Raw genomic sequence first — 19342 nt, forward strand, 5'->3', positions numbered from 1 at the left:
TATGATATTAGGTGGCCCTTAAAATAATTTTACTTTTAAAAAGTTCTTCAAAAAGTATCAACTTCATTATCAAAATCTTTTTATTATTTCTCTTTGGAGGAACGGTACTTGGTCGCCCCATATGACACAACTTTTGACACCTTTGATATTTTGTGAGTTTTTTTTTTTTTTTCAATAAACATAATAATAAATAAATAAATAAAAAAGAAAGAAGCATCGGTGGTTAATAATTGTGTCATATGGGGTGGCAAAATATAATTCCTCCTTTTCTTTTATACTTAGCTTGTTTTGATTTTGTTATCGATAACAATGATAATTTGGTTAATAACAACTTGGGATATAAATTAGAATTTTTCACACATCAAGTCTAAGATCATAAAGAGCTTAATATTATTCCCAACAGAACTGAAAATTTTATAAGATTCTGCATATATATATATATATATATATATATTGGAATGAAAGAGATATATGAAGGGAAACAAAAGTTTTTTTTTTTTTTTTTTGGACATGTCCACACAAAAAGGAGGAGAGAAGATTCGAACTAGTGACCTCCGCTTCATGAGGTGTTGTCTCCAACCGATTAAACTACCCCTTGAAAATAAAAGAAACAAAAGTTAAAAGCATATATATATATATATATATATATATATGAAACCCGAATATATATACATTCCCACCTATTGATGAAAGCAGGTTATATGTACGGAAAAAGGTCGGCCCATAATTAGGCATACGATCCTAAATTTATGTTAAAAAGTAATACAGGTAGACCTCGATCATGACGTTAAAAGTTATGCACTTGACACAGGTTTAAGGTTTTGGCAATATTGCTCTTTCCGGCCGGCAAGTCGCATATTTCCAGCGTTTCAGTTTCAGCTTTATTTTGCAGGCACTTTTAGTCAGTAGAATTTGTAGAGACCGAATTAAAGGAAGAATATTTCTATAAACTGAGAAAAAAATTAAGTGGTTTGCAAGTTTAAAAGGACCTCAATTATATTTTAAGAAAAATTGTACCATTGATTTTTGTGGTTGGCATAAATTATAAATCGCTCTCTCTGGTATCAAAATTAATTTAGAAATGCCTACGTTTGACTTAATTTACAAATCGTTTCTTGGAGTCAAATTTTGTTAAAATTTTTTGACATATTCCGTTAGGCGCCACGTCAACGCTAATAAGATGGCGACACGTATCGATCATAATAAAAAATATATATATATATAAATCTATTAAAAATATAAATAAATAAAACTTAAAAAATTATTATTATTATTATTTAAAAAAAAAGGTGGCACGCGGCCACCCCGAAATACATATAGGGGTGGCCTTCGGGCCACACCCCACCCCTGGGGACGTTGCGCGTCATCCCAGAGGTGGCCGGGGGTAGTGTGCAGCCACCCCCATTGGCAATCGGCAGCCACCTATTTTTTTCTTTTCAAAATTTTTTTTGTTAAAAAATAATTTTTTAAGTTTTATTTATTTGTATTTAAAATATATTTATATTTTTTTTTATTATGATGAACACGTGTCGCCATTTCATATGTGCTAACATAGCATCTAACAGAATCTGTCAAAAAATTTAACAGAATTTGATTACTCCATTGAGCGATTTGTAAATAAAGCCAACTACAAAAATATCTGAATTAATTTTGATATCAGAAGGAGTGATTTATAATTTAGGCCAAACACAAGAACCAATGATACAATTTTCCTTATATTTCATAACAATTCGTGGAAGATTAAAGAAAGAATATGTCAAATTCATTAATTAAACTGCATTTTGGATCTTAAGAAGAAGAAGAAGAAGAAAGATAAGAGATCGAGGCTTTTAATTAAGCATGCATCTTGATGCAAATTTGTAGCTCTTGAAGCGGATTCCATATATGTTATGAGTGATGATGCCATTAGAATATTAGATCGATTAACCGCGAGCACAAGACATGAACATTCCGATCCTGACAACGTTGAAGCAAAGCATTAACCCGCAGACCAAGTTATAGAAAAGTAGGCATATGCTTTGCCCTACAAATTAAGAAATCCAAACAAATCGAGAATAAGAAAAAGTTGCTAAAGCTTCACTGCCACAGCTTGTAAAGTTGGATGCGACTTGGCCTACAAAAACCCATGATCATCAAACCATTCTTGTCATCCCTTCAGCTCGATCGATCAGCCTCCACCTTCGTTTAATTTACAGAATAATTCAAGTCCCCATTTGTTCTAGCTTTTTCAATGGCCAACTCCATTTTTAGATCAAATGATCATCACCAAAACAAAACATTGCACGTAGTAGTGGGGCTGTTTTGTCTTATGATGTTGGTCCACAAGGGAGGTGCAACTGAGTTTACAGTTGGAGGCTCTAAGGGCTGGACTGTTCCTGATCCTGAACTGCATTACAATCAATGGGCAGAAAACAACCGTTTTCAAAAAGGAGACTCTCTTGGTAAGACCAAAACTTTAATTTTTCCAAGAAAAAACTCGTTTATTCAATGCTCCATATTTGGTGGATATATATATATTTAGCATCAATTGATATATTATTTTAAATATAAGTAGAATAAATTTTAATCAGTAGTACGTGTTATTTCACTTGCAGTGTTCGTATACCCACCAGACCAAGACTCAGTGCTTCACGTAACCCCGGAAGCGTACAACAATTGCACCACAACAGACCCTATGGAGAAATTCTCCGACGGCCATACTGTCTACACGCTACAACAAACTGGGGCTTTCTACTTCATCAGTGGCGACAGAGATCGCTGCGTCAAAAATGAAAAGCTTGTGCTGGTTGTATTGGCAGATAGAAGCAACGGCTCGAAAACTAACGAAACAAGCACACCTCCTCCTCCGCCTACAGGAGAAACACCGTCTCCAGCACCTTCTGGTGAAGAGTCTCCGCCTCCCGCAACTCCATCTCCTATCAGTGAGATTCCTCCTCCTCCTCCAAGTGGAGCTTCTTCAATCTCGATTAGTTTTATCGGTTTCCTGGGAGCACTCACTGCAGCTTCACCTCTTCTTTTCTTATCCTAAGCACAATGTTTGCATATACATATGATTGAGCTGATTTTTTTTTTTATTTTTTTATTTTTTTCCCCGATTGTTTTCGTGCGTATACCTTTGAGCTCAGCGGGGTCATCGATCAACTGGGTTTTCAAAGGTGGAACGCTTTGTTATATAGTTGAGATCGAAATAAGCTGACAGTGATACGCTAGATCTTTGGCGTGCTTGTAACTTCACTGTTGAAGAACATTGTACGTACATAAGCAAATAAATGGATTTTTATACTGTGTGAATGAATACACTAATCTCTCTCTCTCTCTCTCTCTCTCTCTCTATATATATATATATATATATATTGTTTCGGTTTTTGTTTCTTGTTATGATCATGCGCGCTGTGGCTTTTTTATCCATAGAAGAAGTAGTCTATCTTTGACAGTTAAAGAAGGATATGTTGGGGTTGAATTTTCATTTTTCATACTCAATGTCACTGCAATTTAGGCTCCTTTCTATTCTTACACTCTTTTCCTATGTGACACCTCTTCGTTGTCTCGCCCTCTGCTTTCTCGTAGCTCCTCAAATTATATAAAAATATGAAAAATATTTGCTGATTTTTTGTTTGAGCCAAACACCCAAAGATGATTTCAGCTGAAAACATATTATACCGAAACAAAAGAGGCATAATTAAGTTTTAGTTGATGGATTACCATTAGGTAAAACCCTAACCTCAAAATTAACAACCCCTAGCATTTTTATCCGATTCGATCTTTAAACTTTAGCTATTTTGTTCGATAAATTTTCTTTCCCTATTTTTTAAAGATATCTTAGATCTCATTATGATGCAGAAGCTAAGAATCAACAGATGTTAAGTTGTCAAATTCTGAATTAATAGTGCTTCAATATCTTAACAAAGAAGATCAATGCAATAATAATAAGAATCGATAGAATCATGCATACTTGGTACAAGACCACGCAATAAGTAGTAAATGGGCATAACTTTGGCTAAAAGTATCATAATCGTGTATAAAACTCCAACCTGAAAAATTTTATTTGGCGCACACATAGTGGCCACATAGATACGATTAGGTAGCACCGTTTTTCAGGCAAAATAAAACCAATATTTTCCCCCTTGGAATTAATATTTGAAGTTCTTTTTTTTTTGTCATTTTAATTAGGAAATATTTCTTCTCTCATTTTAATAAGGATTTTATTTCCTAATTTCATCAAGTTTTTGGTAGAAGCTTTACTTTTATTTGCGTTTAATTTTATGTAATAATTAGACTTTTGCCATTTTTGGCAAAAAAGTCGATTTGTCTAAACTATTTAGAAAAATGCTAGAACATCTCCTAGTGTTCTCCTAGTGTTCTCCTGCAATGACATAGATGTAATTAAAAAATTACATCATTCCAAGAGAACACAAGAAGATGCTCTAACATTTCTTAACTATTTAAGCTCAACCTGTAGGCTTAGTTATTTGTTCCAATTTGAATAAGAATTCCACTATTTTCTTAGTTATTCTATGTTTTCTTTGAGGCAGCTAAGGTTTTTTTTTTTTTTTTTTTTCTCTATTTGTTAATTTTCTCTTTTCTTGAATTACCTTTCACATTTAATCTTCCATTTTTTGCTTACTAACACATGCTATCAGAACGGTCCTAATTTTGCTCAGCTTCACATTCTCTATTCTTTCACTACATCATTTCAATCATCTTTCTCTATTTTATTTTATTTTCCTTTTAGCACTTGAGAGTAAAGAGAATAGGAAAAAAAGAAACGAAAGAAAGAAAGTGCCTTTTGGCTTTTGTTGAGTGCTAATAGTGCTCAAAAAATTGAAGTCAAATGCAAGAATTCTTTTGGTGATTTTTGGTTGAGCACTTTTATTTTGCAAAACGCCTCTCCAAATTAGAGAGGAAGATGTGAGAAGCCTTTTGGTGATATATATATAACTAGCTAAATTAGCTAAACAGTGATTTTGTTGAGTGAGATATGCATGTTACTACTGTTTAGTATTCGCCGCAAATATCGACGTTATTTTTCCATGCCTAGAGGAATCTTATGTTCTATTTATTTCGGCGTAAAATGATTTCTAAAAAATGATTTCGGTATTTTACGGTGTTTGGTAGGGATGAAAATAATGGTCAACGAAAATTATTTTCAGTTTGACCGTAAAAACTTCTTTAATTTTCGAAAAACGATTTACGATTTTTAAAACCGTATATCGTTTTTCAAAATTAAACTTTTCGTTCTTACACGCACGTTTGATATCCGATTGTCAAAATTTAACAAATTGTCGATCGTCGGAATCCAACCGGCGCTGGAGTCCGGCAACGTCCGGTCGCTAGTATCCTGCCGGTGCCGGATGCCGACCACCGGAATCCGGCCGGATTTGGCCAAAACAGCCGGGATCCGGCCGGATTTGGACGAATCCGGCCGGATATGACTGGATCCTGCCATTGATCGGGCCGAATCTAGAAGATTCCGGCCGAATATGACTTGATTCAGCAATTGATCTGGCCATTTTGGCCGGATCCGGTCAAACTTTCTCTCCGAAATCCAGCAACGGCGACCGGACGTTACCGGATTCCGGTGACATTTGTCAAAATCTGATTTTTGCATTTTGTAATTTTTTCGTGCGAGCCAAACACCGAAAAATATTTTCGAGAAAATCATTTTTTCTGAAAATGATTTCGTCGAAATTATTTTACGACGGAAATTATTTTACGTCGAAACAAACGGAGCATTAATATCACTAACCCATAGAAAAAAAAAAAAATTATGGAAGTAAATACATTACTCCAAATTGAGGAAGAACATGTAGCACGTATAGGATTGGACCAAAAATACATTTGTCTCCCCACAGCCAAGGGGCAGCCCAACCAGCCAAGGTCATTTCACTACCATTGTCCACGTTCCACAACCAACTCACCACCATCCGTACTATTTCAAGCTAAGCTTTAGTAGAAACTAGAAACTAGAAAGAAAAATTAAAGGGAGGAAAAAGATCGCATGCAACCATTAAGCTCAGATTCCTTCTTCCAAATCACTTCCTGTGATAGCAACTAGAATGGCTAACAGTTCTCATGCTTCATTGTACATTTATAGCGGAATAAATTGCGAATGACCGTCACTAGGGTATGGGAGTCCGGGAAAATCTGAATTTCTTTTCCGCTTAAAAATCTCACCTATCTATCAAAAATTCTTCCCTAATTCTACTTTCTTCATCACTCTAATGGTGTTGTGCAGAATGGAATCCACGATTCCAGCAACCTGAAACACAAAGTGTAGTCAATTGATACCGGCAATAAGATGTAAAGAGTTGGAACAGGATTCTCTTCATTTCCCTTGAAATGGAGAGTAACCATTTTATGGTCTAGATTAGATTTCACAAGCATTTAATGATGCAGCAAAATGTACACCGTTAGATGCTGTAAAATCTAATCTGGACCATAAAATGATTCGAGGATCAAAGAAGAATCATAAGATACCAACCGTGAAAACACCCCCAATAATTGCGCAGACATTTGTGATAAAATGTGAAAAGGACTTTCGATTCTCAGTTATTAAAACCTGACAAAGAGGAGAAGAGAAGAAAGAAAATTTGAAATGAGAAGCAGGGAGTAATATCTAATACATGAATGCTCTATATTTTGTTACCAAACCTGCATCGGAGAAAGCTCAAAATGGAATTTTGTAACGGGTATATGTATGCTCTGCGCCAAACTGCTGTGAGCTGTGTACTCGTACTCCTCAACTAATTTATGAGATCCTCTTGTTATCACCTCCGTTTTAACTATTTGAAGATAATGCTCGATCTGCAAATGAAGTAATCTGATAAATATATGTCGAAATAGCGCTTGAACATCAAAATATCATCCACGTGCAAAGACCACACATAATGAATCTCTTGTAAGCTGATTTTCACCAGATAAGGGGAACCCAAATAGAATGATTTACCCCATTCAGCAACAACTAACCATAATTTCTATTTCAGATAAAATATATGGAACAAATGGATTCAAAATTGGTTCCGGTCCTTGAAAAAATTGTGGGAATTAAACATTGTACATCATGGGTGCAGACTATCTTCATCCACCAATTCCCATATTGATATATAAGATTTTTCTGGACACTTTGAATTCATATCCCCTGTGCTTAGCATATTCTTCACATATATGCTATTTTCCTTGTACATGTGCAAAACATTGCCGATCTCTTTCACACGTAAAGCAGATAAAATAATTACATGATGATGGCTGAGCATGTGAAGAAGATTAGAGAAGCAAAAATAAAACTGAACTTACAGTAACATTTGCACCCAAATCACGATGATTAATGAATGCTTGCCCATTCAACCTGTCATGACTTCTACCAAGATAAGGTATCAAGCGCTTCACATCACTCATCACCCTAGGCGCAACCTTCCGACCAAAAGAAAGATTGGATATGACATGTGACATATTCATTTGAGTAGGATCAAACGAATGGGCTCCTGAACGAGCTGAGATGATAAGGTTTCCTGGAACCTGCAGAGAGCAAGACAGTTTTTATTTGAAACTTTACACCCAAATAAAAACAGCTAGGTGTTACACTTTGGGCCCGATTTGCAGGTCCAAGGAATGGCCAGAATATGTTGAGAGCATAAGTATAGTTACTGTAACCAACACAGTGATGTGTTATTATTGCCGAATACTTTCATTTTCAGAGCAATTTCAAGGATGTGAAGCATCTCTAGGCATGCTCACATCAGGAAACTCTGAAGCTACAAAAGAGTTCTATTGCAATAACAGTTTGCTTATGGATAACTGTAAAATATCCAAGCAATACTTCTATGAATTTCCATATTTATAGGAAATTACCTTTTTAACTCGCACATATCCTTCAATTCTACACCCTCCTGTCAATGGTGCAGGTCTTTTAGCATTCTCTGACACATTTTCAGACTTCCCCTCCAAAGCTAGCTTCTTAGACTCCAGTGGAATAGATGCAACCAAAGCTTCCATTGTCTGCAAGGCCATGTGACACCCTTAATGTGTCTTGGACTAGAGGAAAGCCAAACACAAAACTTGGAAGAAAGTGATTCTAAAGCAAACCAAATTGCTTCTGTACCTTAACCAAGCTATCTTCATCTCGATCTCCATGATAAGATTCATGGTCATGGTGTCCATGGTCATCCCTGTGACAGACGAAAGTCAAACAAGAAGGAATTAGAATTGCAGAATACAGGCAGAGATGAAAACTCTGATGCTACTCGTATGATATATGGAGCATAAATGCTTATGGAATGAGCAAAACATGCTGCTAACCATGCAAAACAACCCTATGGCAATACAATTTCAAATTAGAACCAGTTAATTCTTAATGCAGACATAACAATTACAATTGCTGTTATTCATAAAAAATTAAAAAAAAAAAAAAATTACAATTGCTGTTCTATAGAACTTACTTAGACATGCAGGGGCAAATTAGATTAAAAGACACAATCATAAACATATTTTTCATTGATAACTTAAACACGTATCTAGTAATTTTTGAACCCATGACCTCATTCTCCTTCCCATTTTATGGGAATACAATGATGAACCTTTTATAGATTGAATCGACAATGGATGTGAATATGAAGCATATGATAAAAACCTCTTCAATAACTGAAAGCACAAAGAGTAAAATGTGCAAATTTATGCAAGCTATAAAAAATCACTGAACATCGCTTGAGAATGGTGGTATGCATAAACAGAAAGATAAATTATTTACCTAACATCACTTCCTTTACGAAAAATGCGAACTGAAGGATAGCCTTGTATATGATGCCTAAACAGTAAAGGTGAAGTTAGGAACAATAGCACAAAGGTGAGAAACTAAGCAGAGGAAAAGCATAAGAAAAATAAACAAAGTTGTAATCCAACATAAAACTATGAACTGCATAAGTAATTCAGAAGTCGGCCACTATTTTTTTTTTTCTTGATAAAGTAAAGAAGTCGCCACAATTCTCACAAAGGAGATACAAAATATCTTCATCTCATTATTACTAGAATTTATTTAGAATAAGCATGAGAAGATCACACAGAGTAGTTACCATAAGTCCTTGTATAATGTGCACATGATATTTACTAGAGAAACAAAAACCAGCTAATACAAAGAGGTCATCCAAACCAAATACCATAAAGACCTATGAAAATTATACAATGGCCCCTAAATTGTGGAATAGCCAAGCATCAAAACTCTAGCAATAGAGTAATCCCCCCAAACCACCCACTCTCTCCCCGCCCCCCTTGTCCCCCAAAAAAATTCACAGAAATAAAAAATTTAAAAAAAAAATCTAAAAAGTAATCTTGTAACTTTTTGAAATAAATATAACAGCTTCATCCATAAAACCATCATAATTCACAAATATATTTTTTAGGATGAAGAATATTGAAATAATCATTCATTACAAGCCTTGTTATCAATAAGCCATGAAAAAATTGATAGCATAGCTAGCAATATTTCGATCACAATAGTTTGCAGCCCCATCCAAACCAGTTCTGATTCTAGTTTAATTTTAATAAAAATGTTTCCCAAGTGAATCTGTATGAAGAGGGGACTCTTCCTTTCGGATTTTCTTACCGACTCTGATTGTCTGTTAGGAGGAGAACGGAAGAGGGAGGAAAGAAACGTAGGATGAACAAGAGTTTTTCACTGTTTGATATGAGATAAAAATAGGAATGAAGGACAAAGGGGAAGGTGGGTGTTTTCCACCTTGGCCCACCAAAACTCACCAAATGTGGGAAGAAAATAGGAGAGATTTTGAATGAGAAAAAAATAATATAAAAAAAAATTACCCTGACTAATAAATTTTAAATCAATAATATAAAGAAATAGCGGTAATTTAAAATGAAGTACTTTTTCTTTCCTCCCCTTCTTCTGTCCTACCAAACAAGGGAAGGAAATTTTTTAATGTGTGATCTAAGCGAAGTTCAAGCTCTAGTTTGTGAACAACATTTATACCTTTATCTATAGCATAAATGTATAATATGTAACTATATAATGCATATTATAAAATATAATACATAACTATAGTCTATATGTAACAAATAAACAATATGTTATTATATATAACTAGAGAGTATAAACTATAGTATATGTATAATGTGAGCAAGTAGCAAGTCTATATACTATATATAGCTAATTAACTATAGTATAAGTATAGTATATAACTATCGTTAATCACGTGTGATGTGATATATATATATATATATAGTTGCATACTTATATACTAACCATTCAATATAGTTATATTGTTATATACTAACTATTAATAACTTAATATGTTAGTTTAACATACTAAATACTATTATCAAAGTATTATAATTAATATGTAATACTATATTTACTTAGCTAGTATACTATATGCTTATTTAGTATATACTTTCCTATAGGCTATAGTTAACTACTTAACTATGCTTACATAGTTAGTTGCTTAGTAATATTAAGTTAGTATATATTAACCAACTAATTAATAACTTAATATGTTGGTGATACTAAGTTACTATATGTTTACACTAATTATGTGTATATGAGCTAAGCTCGCGAGCCTTAATCAAGTTTCATCGAACGAGTCGGGTATGTATAACTTAATAATCGAACGGATTTCTATAGTCACGAGCGGGTTTCTGCACTCAAGACTCGAGTTCAAATCGAGTTTAAACGAGCGGGTTGTCGAACAGACTGATTTATTTATAGCCCTATATCCTTGGTTTGTTTCCATAAATTCCCGCCTTTTATTTCCTCCTACATTTCCATCCTCCCCACCAAATAAAGCCTGAGTCACCGGCAACAAGCAGATTAAACTGATTCTATAAGGATCAGTATCCAATTATATGGATAAATCCAGTGCCTCAGCAGTCTGAGAAAAATGGAGTCATATATATAGATTTTTGCATACATTTAACGAAAAATATAGGGCCAGAACTAGTTAAAATTGAACCTAAAATTTGAACCACACAAAAAGTAAAGAAAGCTGAAAGTAAGAAAGGATAAACCAAGAAAGTACCTCCTACACAAGTCAGGTTCTTGAGTGCAATCTACCTTTCCCAAAAGAATCCGTCCATCCAACTCTGGATCATATCTGGATAAATAAGTGCACATATGAGATGCTGCGTAGCATGGAGCGAAAATAAGGCTAGTACATCGATGTCATAGATGGGAGGACAAAGTATATATATGCAAAATTCATTACAAGGACAGGAAACAATATAAGCTGGAAAGTGAAAAACCTTTCTCTTATTGTTTTTGCCGTCTTTTCCCATGCTGGTTTCTAAACAGAAAAAGAAAATGAGGCAAGTATCTATTAGAGATGGAGAGCATCCATATAAAAATGTATTAATCAACTAAAAGCATTTAGTTATTCAACTAGTGGACAACAAGCAAACAATTGACAAACTACAAATGATTTTTTTACCAGTGAGATTTCACACAAAATAAAGCGCGGGGACCCATGGGTTGAACAAAACAAAAATGATAGTTGACATTTTTCATGTTACAAGCAGATGTTCAACATATTACAACATGACTCTGGCACATAGAAAGATGCACACCTATGCGTCCAGAGTGACTCACATAGAAAATGAGAGCAAAACAAGCTTCCTAAGAGGAAATTTCACCTGTCGCTAACAAATCAGACATATCTAGACTAGTACTCACTGCAACTGGCAAGTTGCAACTGTTCCTGACTTCTTTCTTGCTTGATCTTATCCGCAGTTGACATAAACAACCAAGCAATTCAAACAGAAAGGCAGCTTGAGATTTAATGTCGTTTTGTGTTGACGTAGCAGCAGGAGATGGATAAGAGGGTATATTGAAAAATAGCTAGTTGGGGGAGTGGAAAAACATTCAGTCCCTCTTTTTTTTTTTTATAAATCAGTCCCTCTTTTTTTAGTTGTTCTTTTCCTTTGGTCCATCAGCTACAAATTACATATTTCAGTGAATAAAGTATGTCTGAGGCAAGTCAGTCCTCTGTAAGCACCACTGTAAGCTTGGGTGTTCGAATGAGTGAAATTCGTCATCACCACCACTCTTAATTGGATGGCAGTTAATTACCTGGCATGTGCCCAGTGTGGCATTTGGTTCAGTAAAATCATAGGAATACCATTAGCTAAAGCAAATGGTTTGATGACCAAACCTTCACAAGATAACTGTTAAAAGATATGGGATTCTAAATTCTCCCTTATTGTACTGTGACTACTTCACTAAATGCAAGTTGAATTGAGCTCTAAATTCCTTTTTGCAATGCATCATAGACATATTCAGATCCAAAGATGTGCAATGCAGTGGAAATTCATTATATCAAACTGAATCATATCAAACAAAACAAATGGACTACTTTAATAGATAATGGAATCCACAATTTATTTCCATAATGATAGTTCACACAGATGGAGTCTGCAAACGTAGAGCCAATTAGGCCGCTATCATTTAATTAAGCAGCAGTGAAGTTGTAAAATAAAAAATTCCAAGATAATAACTGAGTATTCATTAAGATAATAATACCAGGCGATTGCTCCAGTAGCACCAAGGAGCGAAAAAATTAACTACCAAAATCTGATGCCTGAAAAAGAATTGTTTAGCACGAATCAAGGGAGGCACCACCATAATTGTTACATTACAAGGAGATTCTCAACAATCAGATACTTAAAAAAGATAATTAATTAAAAGCCTGAAACTCAGAAGCAATCCACTTACATATGAGAATATTTATCAAAATTTTGAGCTGTTAGTGGAACAGAACCTTCAACAGGTTCTTCATCAACTTCATCCCCATGCTTAATGTGATGAGAAATTGGTCCCGAGTGAAACTCAACACCAGTGGGTCTTAAATTTGGATCTATAGAAAACTTGCGAATTGTTTTTGTTATATTCAACCTGTTCTGAAGGTAGAAGGTCACAGAATCAGGCCCATTATTATTCATAAAAAAATAAAAAATCAGGCCAGATTACACTATATTGAGAAAAATAGAAAAGGGACAAATTACATCATTTTGTAGAAGTAATCAATGAAACAAACGGAATAATAGACACTTACTGTTCCCAAGATATCACTCACGTCGACCGATGCAAATTCACATGAGAGGACAGGAAAACTACAAGACAATAATAGAGAAGGAACTAGTCAACAAAATTAACAAGAGAGAGAAAGAGAGAGGTTAGCCATATTAGTCGGTATTATTTGCATATATTTGGAAGAAGGAGAATACAGATTTAAAATAACATTGCTGGCAACATAGTAGGAAATGCCTTATAACAGGAACCTTCATTTAGCCTCAGAAAAAAAAAAGGAGGGGGCCTTCTAATATTACAAGTTCTCCCAAACCCAGAAACATCATGACCAAGAGACCTTAGCTTCACCTGTCAATCAATGCTTTGACATCTTTAAATTCATAACACCCCCCCCCCCCCCCCCCCCCCCCCCACAAATGATATCAATACCACTCAATATATGTTTGTATATACTACATGCATAAACACGTCTTTGTATAATCAGTCTTATACTGATTATCACATGACTCGGTGTTTAAATCTTAGAAGTAAAAAAGTGCCTTCTTTTATTTTGAAAAAAATTGTCACCTAAACCCCAGTATCTCATCAACAGCAAATCAAGGCATCAACTAACTAATACTATCAAAACCAGGCCCAAGTCCCACCCCACACATTAACCCATGCTTCATGCATAAAGGATGTGTGATATTTAGCAGTAGACTCAACAAAGCTATGATTGCGAACAGCAAAGATATTATACATGCATGTTTTTGTGTGTGCGCGTGCACGCGCATAAGACGCAAGCATTTATCTATCTCAAAGATGGTTCACAAGAATTTCATAACCAACTAAGAATGTCAACTAATGCCATAGAATTCTACCTGATATTAAAATCAATGCGTAAGAAGTCTCCATCAGAACTTGTATCAACTATAACAGCCGTAGATGTGCTAACAGTCAAATAATTATTCAATTCCTGTAAAATGAACAACGTTATTTACATAAAGAAACAAAACCTACTACTAAATGCAAAATAGTCACATAACAGTCTGCAAAAAAAAAAAAAGGGAAAAAAAATGACAAACACAGGTGTACTGTCATCTAGGAAGTTAAAATGAATCACAAGAATAGATAAAAGTCTTATCTATAAAAGATTAGATTTAATCATCAACCTCAGAATGCAATGAAGACTAAATTATCTGCATATCAAGCCCATAAATTTCCAGATAAGGAGGCAAAAGCTACCTACCATTCCAAATAAAAACATCATGGACAGTGCTGCTACTATGGATAATCCTGCACCTGATAATGATGCCTCTGTCAAATCTCTTGGAATTTTCCTGCAGACAGAAAAGAATAAGTGGCTTAAATAAATTCATAAAATATCATTATGATTTACGTAAAAAACAATGTATACCAAACATTTACTTTGCTGCAACTTATCAAACAAAAGGGAAAGGAAAAAGAAAAAAGACCAGAAGTTGGGTTTTTCATCTTGTCACCTAGGTCTCTTTTCTTCTACCCATAGGAAAACTTTAAAGAGAGATATTAATTATTCTCCATCTCTATTCTCTGTTAGTTATATTCGTATGTATGTAATTGCTTAGTAGTCAATCACTTGATTCACTTCACTACAGTGTAATGAAAGCATGGATATCAGGTTCATAGCATGGATATCAGACTTTTTTCCAAGCTTGTTGGGAGGTTTTGCGCTTGGACATTATGGAGGTTTTTTCTGAGTTTCATGCTAGAGAAGTATTTGAGAAGAGTCTGAATGCTTCGTTTATTGCTCTTATTCCTAAGACTCCAGGAGCTTTGTCTCTCAAAGATTTCCGGCCCATAAGCCTTGTAGGAGGTATCTATAAGATTATTGCTAAAGTTTTGGCTAACAGATTGAAGACGGTAATGGACAAGGTTATCTCCAAATCTCAAAGTGCTTTCATCAAAGGGAGGCAGATTCTTGATCCAATCCTTATTGCGAATGAATGCCTTGATAGTCGTATTAAATCAAGGGAGCCAGGAGTCGTTTGCAAAATGGATTTAGAAAAAGCTTATGATCACGTTAATTGGGATTTTCTATTGTATATGTTGAGGAGATGCGGCTTTGGGGGTAAATGGTGTTCGTGGATAGCTCGTTGCATTTCTTCTGCAAAGTTTTCGGTGCTAGTTAACGGCTCGCCTAACGGCTTTTTCAGTAGCTCTCGAGGCCTAAGGCAAGGAGACCCTTTGTCTCCCCTTTTGTTTGTGTTTGTTATGGAGGCGCTGAGTCGTATGATTACTGCGGTGGTGAGTGGGGGTATGTTGGATGGGTTCAGAGTGGGCCATGCTTCTTTTTCCCACCTTTTGTTCGCTGATGACACATTGATTTTCTGTGATGCTAGCTCCTCCAAGCTTTGGTCTTTGCAATGTCTCTTGCTCTTATTTGAGGCTGTCTCGGGTCTTAAGGTTAACTTGGACAAATCCAGTATTATTCCAGTGGGGAATGTCGTCGATGTGGGAAGGTTAGCCGACATTTTGGAGTGTGAAGTTGCTTATTTGCCAGTGATGTATTTGGGTCTTCCTTTGGGGGCTTCTTACAAGTCTACTCGTATTTGGGATGGAGTTATTGAGAAGGTTGAAAAACGGTTGGCTAGTTGGTAAAGGTTATATCTCTCTAAGGGAGGGAGAGTGACCCTTATCAAGAGTACGCTCTCTAACTTACCTACGTACTATATGTTTCTGTTCCCTATTCTGGTGAGTGTTGCATCGCGCATTGAGAAGTTACAACGCGATTTTCTTTGGGGTGGAATGGGTGAAGAATTTAAATACCATTTGGTGAGTTGGGAGAAGGTTTGTACTCCAATTTCGAATGGGGGGCTTGGCATTAGAAATTTGGTTATGTTCAACCGCGCATTGCTAGGTAAATGGATATGGCGCTATGGCATGGATAGAGATGCTTGGTGGAGAGGCGCGGTGGATTCCAAGTATGGGAGTTTGTGGGGTGGGTGGTGCTCCCGAGAGGTTGCTGGGGCGTTTGGAGTAGGGTTATGGAAGTTTATAAGGAAAGGTTGGGAGAATTTCTCCAAATTCCTGAGATATGAGGTGGGGGATGGGAGTAGGATTAGATTTTGGCATGACTTGTGGTGTGGAGATACGATTCTGAAAGAAGTGTTTCCTGATCTCTTTGGCATTGCTCGGGTGAAGGATGCGTCAGTGGCTGATAACTTGGAGAGTTTGGGCGGGTCCATTCAATGGAACGTGAGCTTTGTTAGAAAGGCTCATGATTGGGAAGTCGATGTTTTTGCCTCTTTCTTTCAGGTACTGGACTCTACCAAGGTGAATTTTGAGAGGGCAGATTGTCCTATATGGGTCTCGTCCAAGACAGGTGTGTTCAGCGTGAAGTCTTATTTTGGTTCTATGATGTGTTCTAGAGGTAGTCGGTTCCCATGGAAGAGTGTGTGGCGGTCTCAGGCTCCTCCGAGGGCAGCTTTCTTCACTTGGTCTGCAACTCTGGGCAGAATTCTTACCTTGGACAATCTCAGGAAGAAGCACATAATTATTGTTGATAGATGCTGTCTTTGCAAGCGGGATGGGGAATCAGTGGACCATATTCTTCTGCATTGTGATGTGGCATCAGCTCTATGGAACAACATTTTCTCTCGCTTTGGTATTTCTTGGGTCATGCCTAGGAGTGTGCTTGACTTAGTTGCTTGTTGGTGGAAGTCTGGGAGATCTGGGAGCGCTACTTCTTGGAAGATGGTGCCTATTTGCCTTTTTTTGTGTATTTGGAGAGAACGAAACCTTAGGTGTTTTGAGAATCTAGAGAGCTCCCTAGAGGAGGTGTTAGAGTTGTTTCTCCATACCTTGTATGTCTGGTCGATGGCTTATTTGTACCCATTATCAATCAGCTTTGCTGAATTTCTTGCTTCTTTTTCGCTTTCTAGTTAGGTGTTTCCTGTTGTATACTTCTAGTGTACGTAGGAGCGCCTTACGCTTTCAATAAAACTATTATTACTTATCAAAAAATAAAAAGCATTTGAAGCAAAGAATCCGTGCACATTAAGTGTTGTTTCAAGAGTACTCACTCAGAGTGGAACTTGTTCTCTCAATCTTTAAAGCTAGGAACTTGGGGCCTTAAACTAACTTGGACCTTTCTTAACATTTCAGATTCTTGTGGTTTTATTGTACGTTTATTTTGTGTCGGAGAGGATATACTCCACACACACACCCCCCCCCCCCCCCCCCCCCCAGTCCGAAATAAATAAATAAATATTAAAAAAGGATCTTCAGTCGTACAGATATTATAAATTGGTAGGTAACATAGGCAACATTGCTTCCAAATACTAAACGTCACCGAATTCCTGGAACGTGTATATTTCCTATAAATATATTACTTTTTCATCACAGAGCCCAGCTTTTTGTTTCCTCTCGGCACACCACCCTTGTTCATATAACTATATCCACATCAAAATATATCCACTCTAATAGCAGTGTCCAGCTCCAACACCAATACCATCATAATCCCTACATGCTACTAGCATCTATTGGCACAATTGCATGAATAAATTAACTCCTCTATCCGTATGCCAAATTTCCAGTGTGAAGAAGAGAAGAGAGGAAATACATGCTTTGATTTGGTTGGAAAACACGAAACCTCCCTAAAGTTTAATTTGTAGCAGTTAAACCCATCAAGATCTTATCCAAAAACATATTGAGCACCCATTACCTCCTCACCACTTGGAAAATACCATGTCGGTAAACCTTTTTACACCTTACCTCATTTTACCAATTATTCATTCATTTAAAAAAAAAAAAAAAAAAATCAATAACCATTATTATAATTATTATTAAGATTTTTTGCATTGTAAAGGAGAAAGTCAATTTGGCTATACAGGATGATAGTGTTCGTGAAAGTGTACAATTAATCCTAAAATGGCATAGTATGATTAGTTCTTGGTTAAACATATTGACTTTATACCTTGAACCTGTCTACAAGGAAGCCATGTTTTACAAACTAAATTTGGGGGAGGTTCATTTTTTCTAGTATAAACATGTTTTACACGGTAAAATGTAATTTCTCCTGGGGAAAAACACATCTAGTAGAAAACACATTTTCCATCGAAGACCAAACCTTCCAAAATTATCATGCATGAATGATAAGATTCAAACAACTACCATGAGTCTCCCATGCAAAATTATCCACTATCAAATTGTTCTTCACAAACTCTGGCGATCAATTTGATAATTCGAGAACCTAAAAACAAACCCCTCCCTACTTAGAATCACAGTGTAATATCAGTTACATATTCAAGCTCACTCACATTCATAGTCCCAATGCTAAAAAGACCTCATATCACCGTCCGATTTCTCAACGAGGCCAGAAAAAAGTTCGGATAATTCCTTTCATATGCATACATGCATAAAACACTGGTATAATAAGAGACACACGGACGATCTCAATTTATTAGAAAAATACATAAAAATCCGAAGAAAAAAAAAAAACAGTTCCCGATCCAACCACAACGTTCCGAGCATCACATATAGACAACACAATTCACAAAACAAAAGACACAGAGAAAACCAGTTGGCGTTTGTAGCAGAGATTAAAGAAAAGGAAATGTGGAATTGGCAAGAAGGAGAAGAGAGATCTGACCTGTAAAAATCGACGGATTTGATCTTGCTGGAGGAAATCATGGTTGCGAGAATTCTGATTCTCAGACGGGCGAGCGGGAGGTAGAGAGAGAGAGAGGTAGATATCAAATCACAGAATGTGAAGGCATATCCTCAGATCTATTAGGAGTTGGGGAGCGAATGAGCTTAACGTGCACTCGATTTTCAATTGCTCTTTTTTCTTTTTCTTTTTTTGTGTGTATCTCTCTGTCTCTCTCGCTCTGACTTTTCCGTTATAAGCGGATATTGGGTGTGCTTCCTTGAGGATCTTTTTGGACAGTACCATCACTGTAGTGTCCGCGCGTTTATCATATTATTATTTAAAGAGTTAAATACAAAAATGGTCTATCAAAACTGTCCGCACGTCTATCTTTAGAATTTCTGAATCTGTAGGAATTAGGATTGCTCGCTGTTCGATTGGTTTTGCCGTTCAATTTGAAAAATATGGTGCGATTTAAAATTGTAATTTTTAAAAATGTAAGGATCTGTTTGAGTTTGCGACGCGATTTTAAAAAGTGTGATTTAAAAATAACGATCTTAAAATATGTGATTTGAAAAATAATTTTTAAAAATGCAGTCAAGTATTTAGCAAAATTGCATTTTGGCCTTTAAAATTCCAGGTTTGTCTTTAAAATTTTGCGTTTTCAAAAAAGCACCACATTTACTGCGATTTGAAAAAACTGTTTTCTG

At 35.9% G+C, this 19342-nt stretch overlaps 2 protein-coding genes across 2 annotated transcripts; one reads left to right on the forward strand and one right to left on the reverse strand.

Moving 5' to 3' along the window:
- The first annotated feature begins 2151 nt into the window (after nucleotides 1–2151).
- On the forward strand, nucleotides 2152–3295 carry LOC133875415 (early nodulin-like protein 9). The gene is made up of 2 exons (XM_062313546.1): nucleotides 2152–2441; nucleotides 2595–3295. Exons 1-2 carry the CDS (start codon nucleotides 2231–2233, stop codon nucleotides 3026–3028), a joined length of 645 nt encoding a protein of 214 aa, XP_062169530.1. The 5' UTR covers nucleotides 2152–2230; the 3' UTR covers nucleotides 3029–3295.
- Nucleotides 3296–5727: 2432 nt separating this feature from the next.
- Nucleotides 5728–18905, reverse strand: LOC133875844 (protein disulfide-isomerase 5-4-like). Its single transcript, XM_062314088.1, has 15 exons — nucleotides 18636–18905; nucleotides 14253–14343; nucleotides 13885–13979; nucleotides 13050–13107; nucleotides 12710–12894; nucleotides 12518–12575; nucleotides 11245–11285; nucleotides 11022–11096; nucleotides 8744–8800; nucleotides 8099–8165; nucleotides 7849–7995; nucleotides 7294–7515; nucleotides 6652–6804; nucleotides 6482–6559; nucleotides 5728–6259 (listed from the first exon to the last, which is right to left on the reverse strand). The coding sequence occupies exons 1-15, from the start codon at nucleotides 18674–18676 to the stop codon at nucleotides 6182–6184; spliced, it is 1446 nt and encodes a 481-aa protein (XP_062170072.1). The 5' UTR covers nucleotides 18677–18905; the 3' UTR covers nucleotides 5728–6181.
- Between the last annotated feature and the right edge of the window lie 437 nt (nucleotides 18906–19342).

This window comes from Alnus glutinosa, chromosome 8, assembly GCF_958979055.1.
Source record: "Alnus glutinosa chromosome 8, dhAlnGlut1.1, whole genome shotgun sequence".
Taxonomy (NCBI): domain Eukaryota; kingdom Viridiplantae; phylum Streptophyta; class Magnoliopsida; order Fagales; family Betulaceae; genus Alnus; species Alnus glutinosa.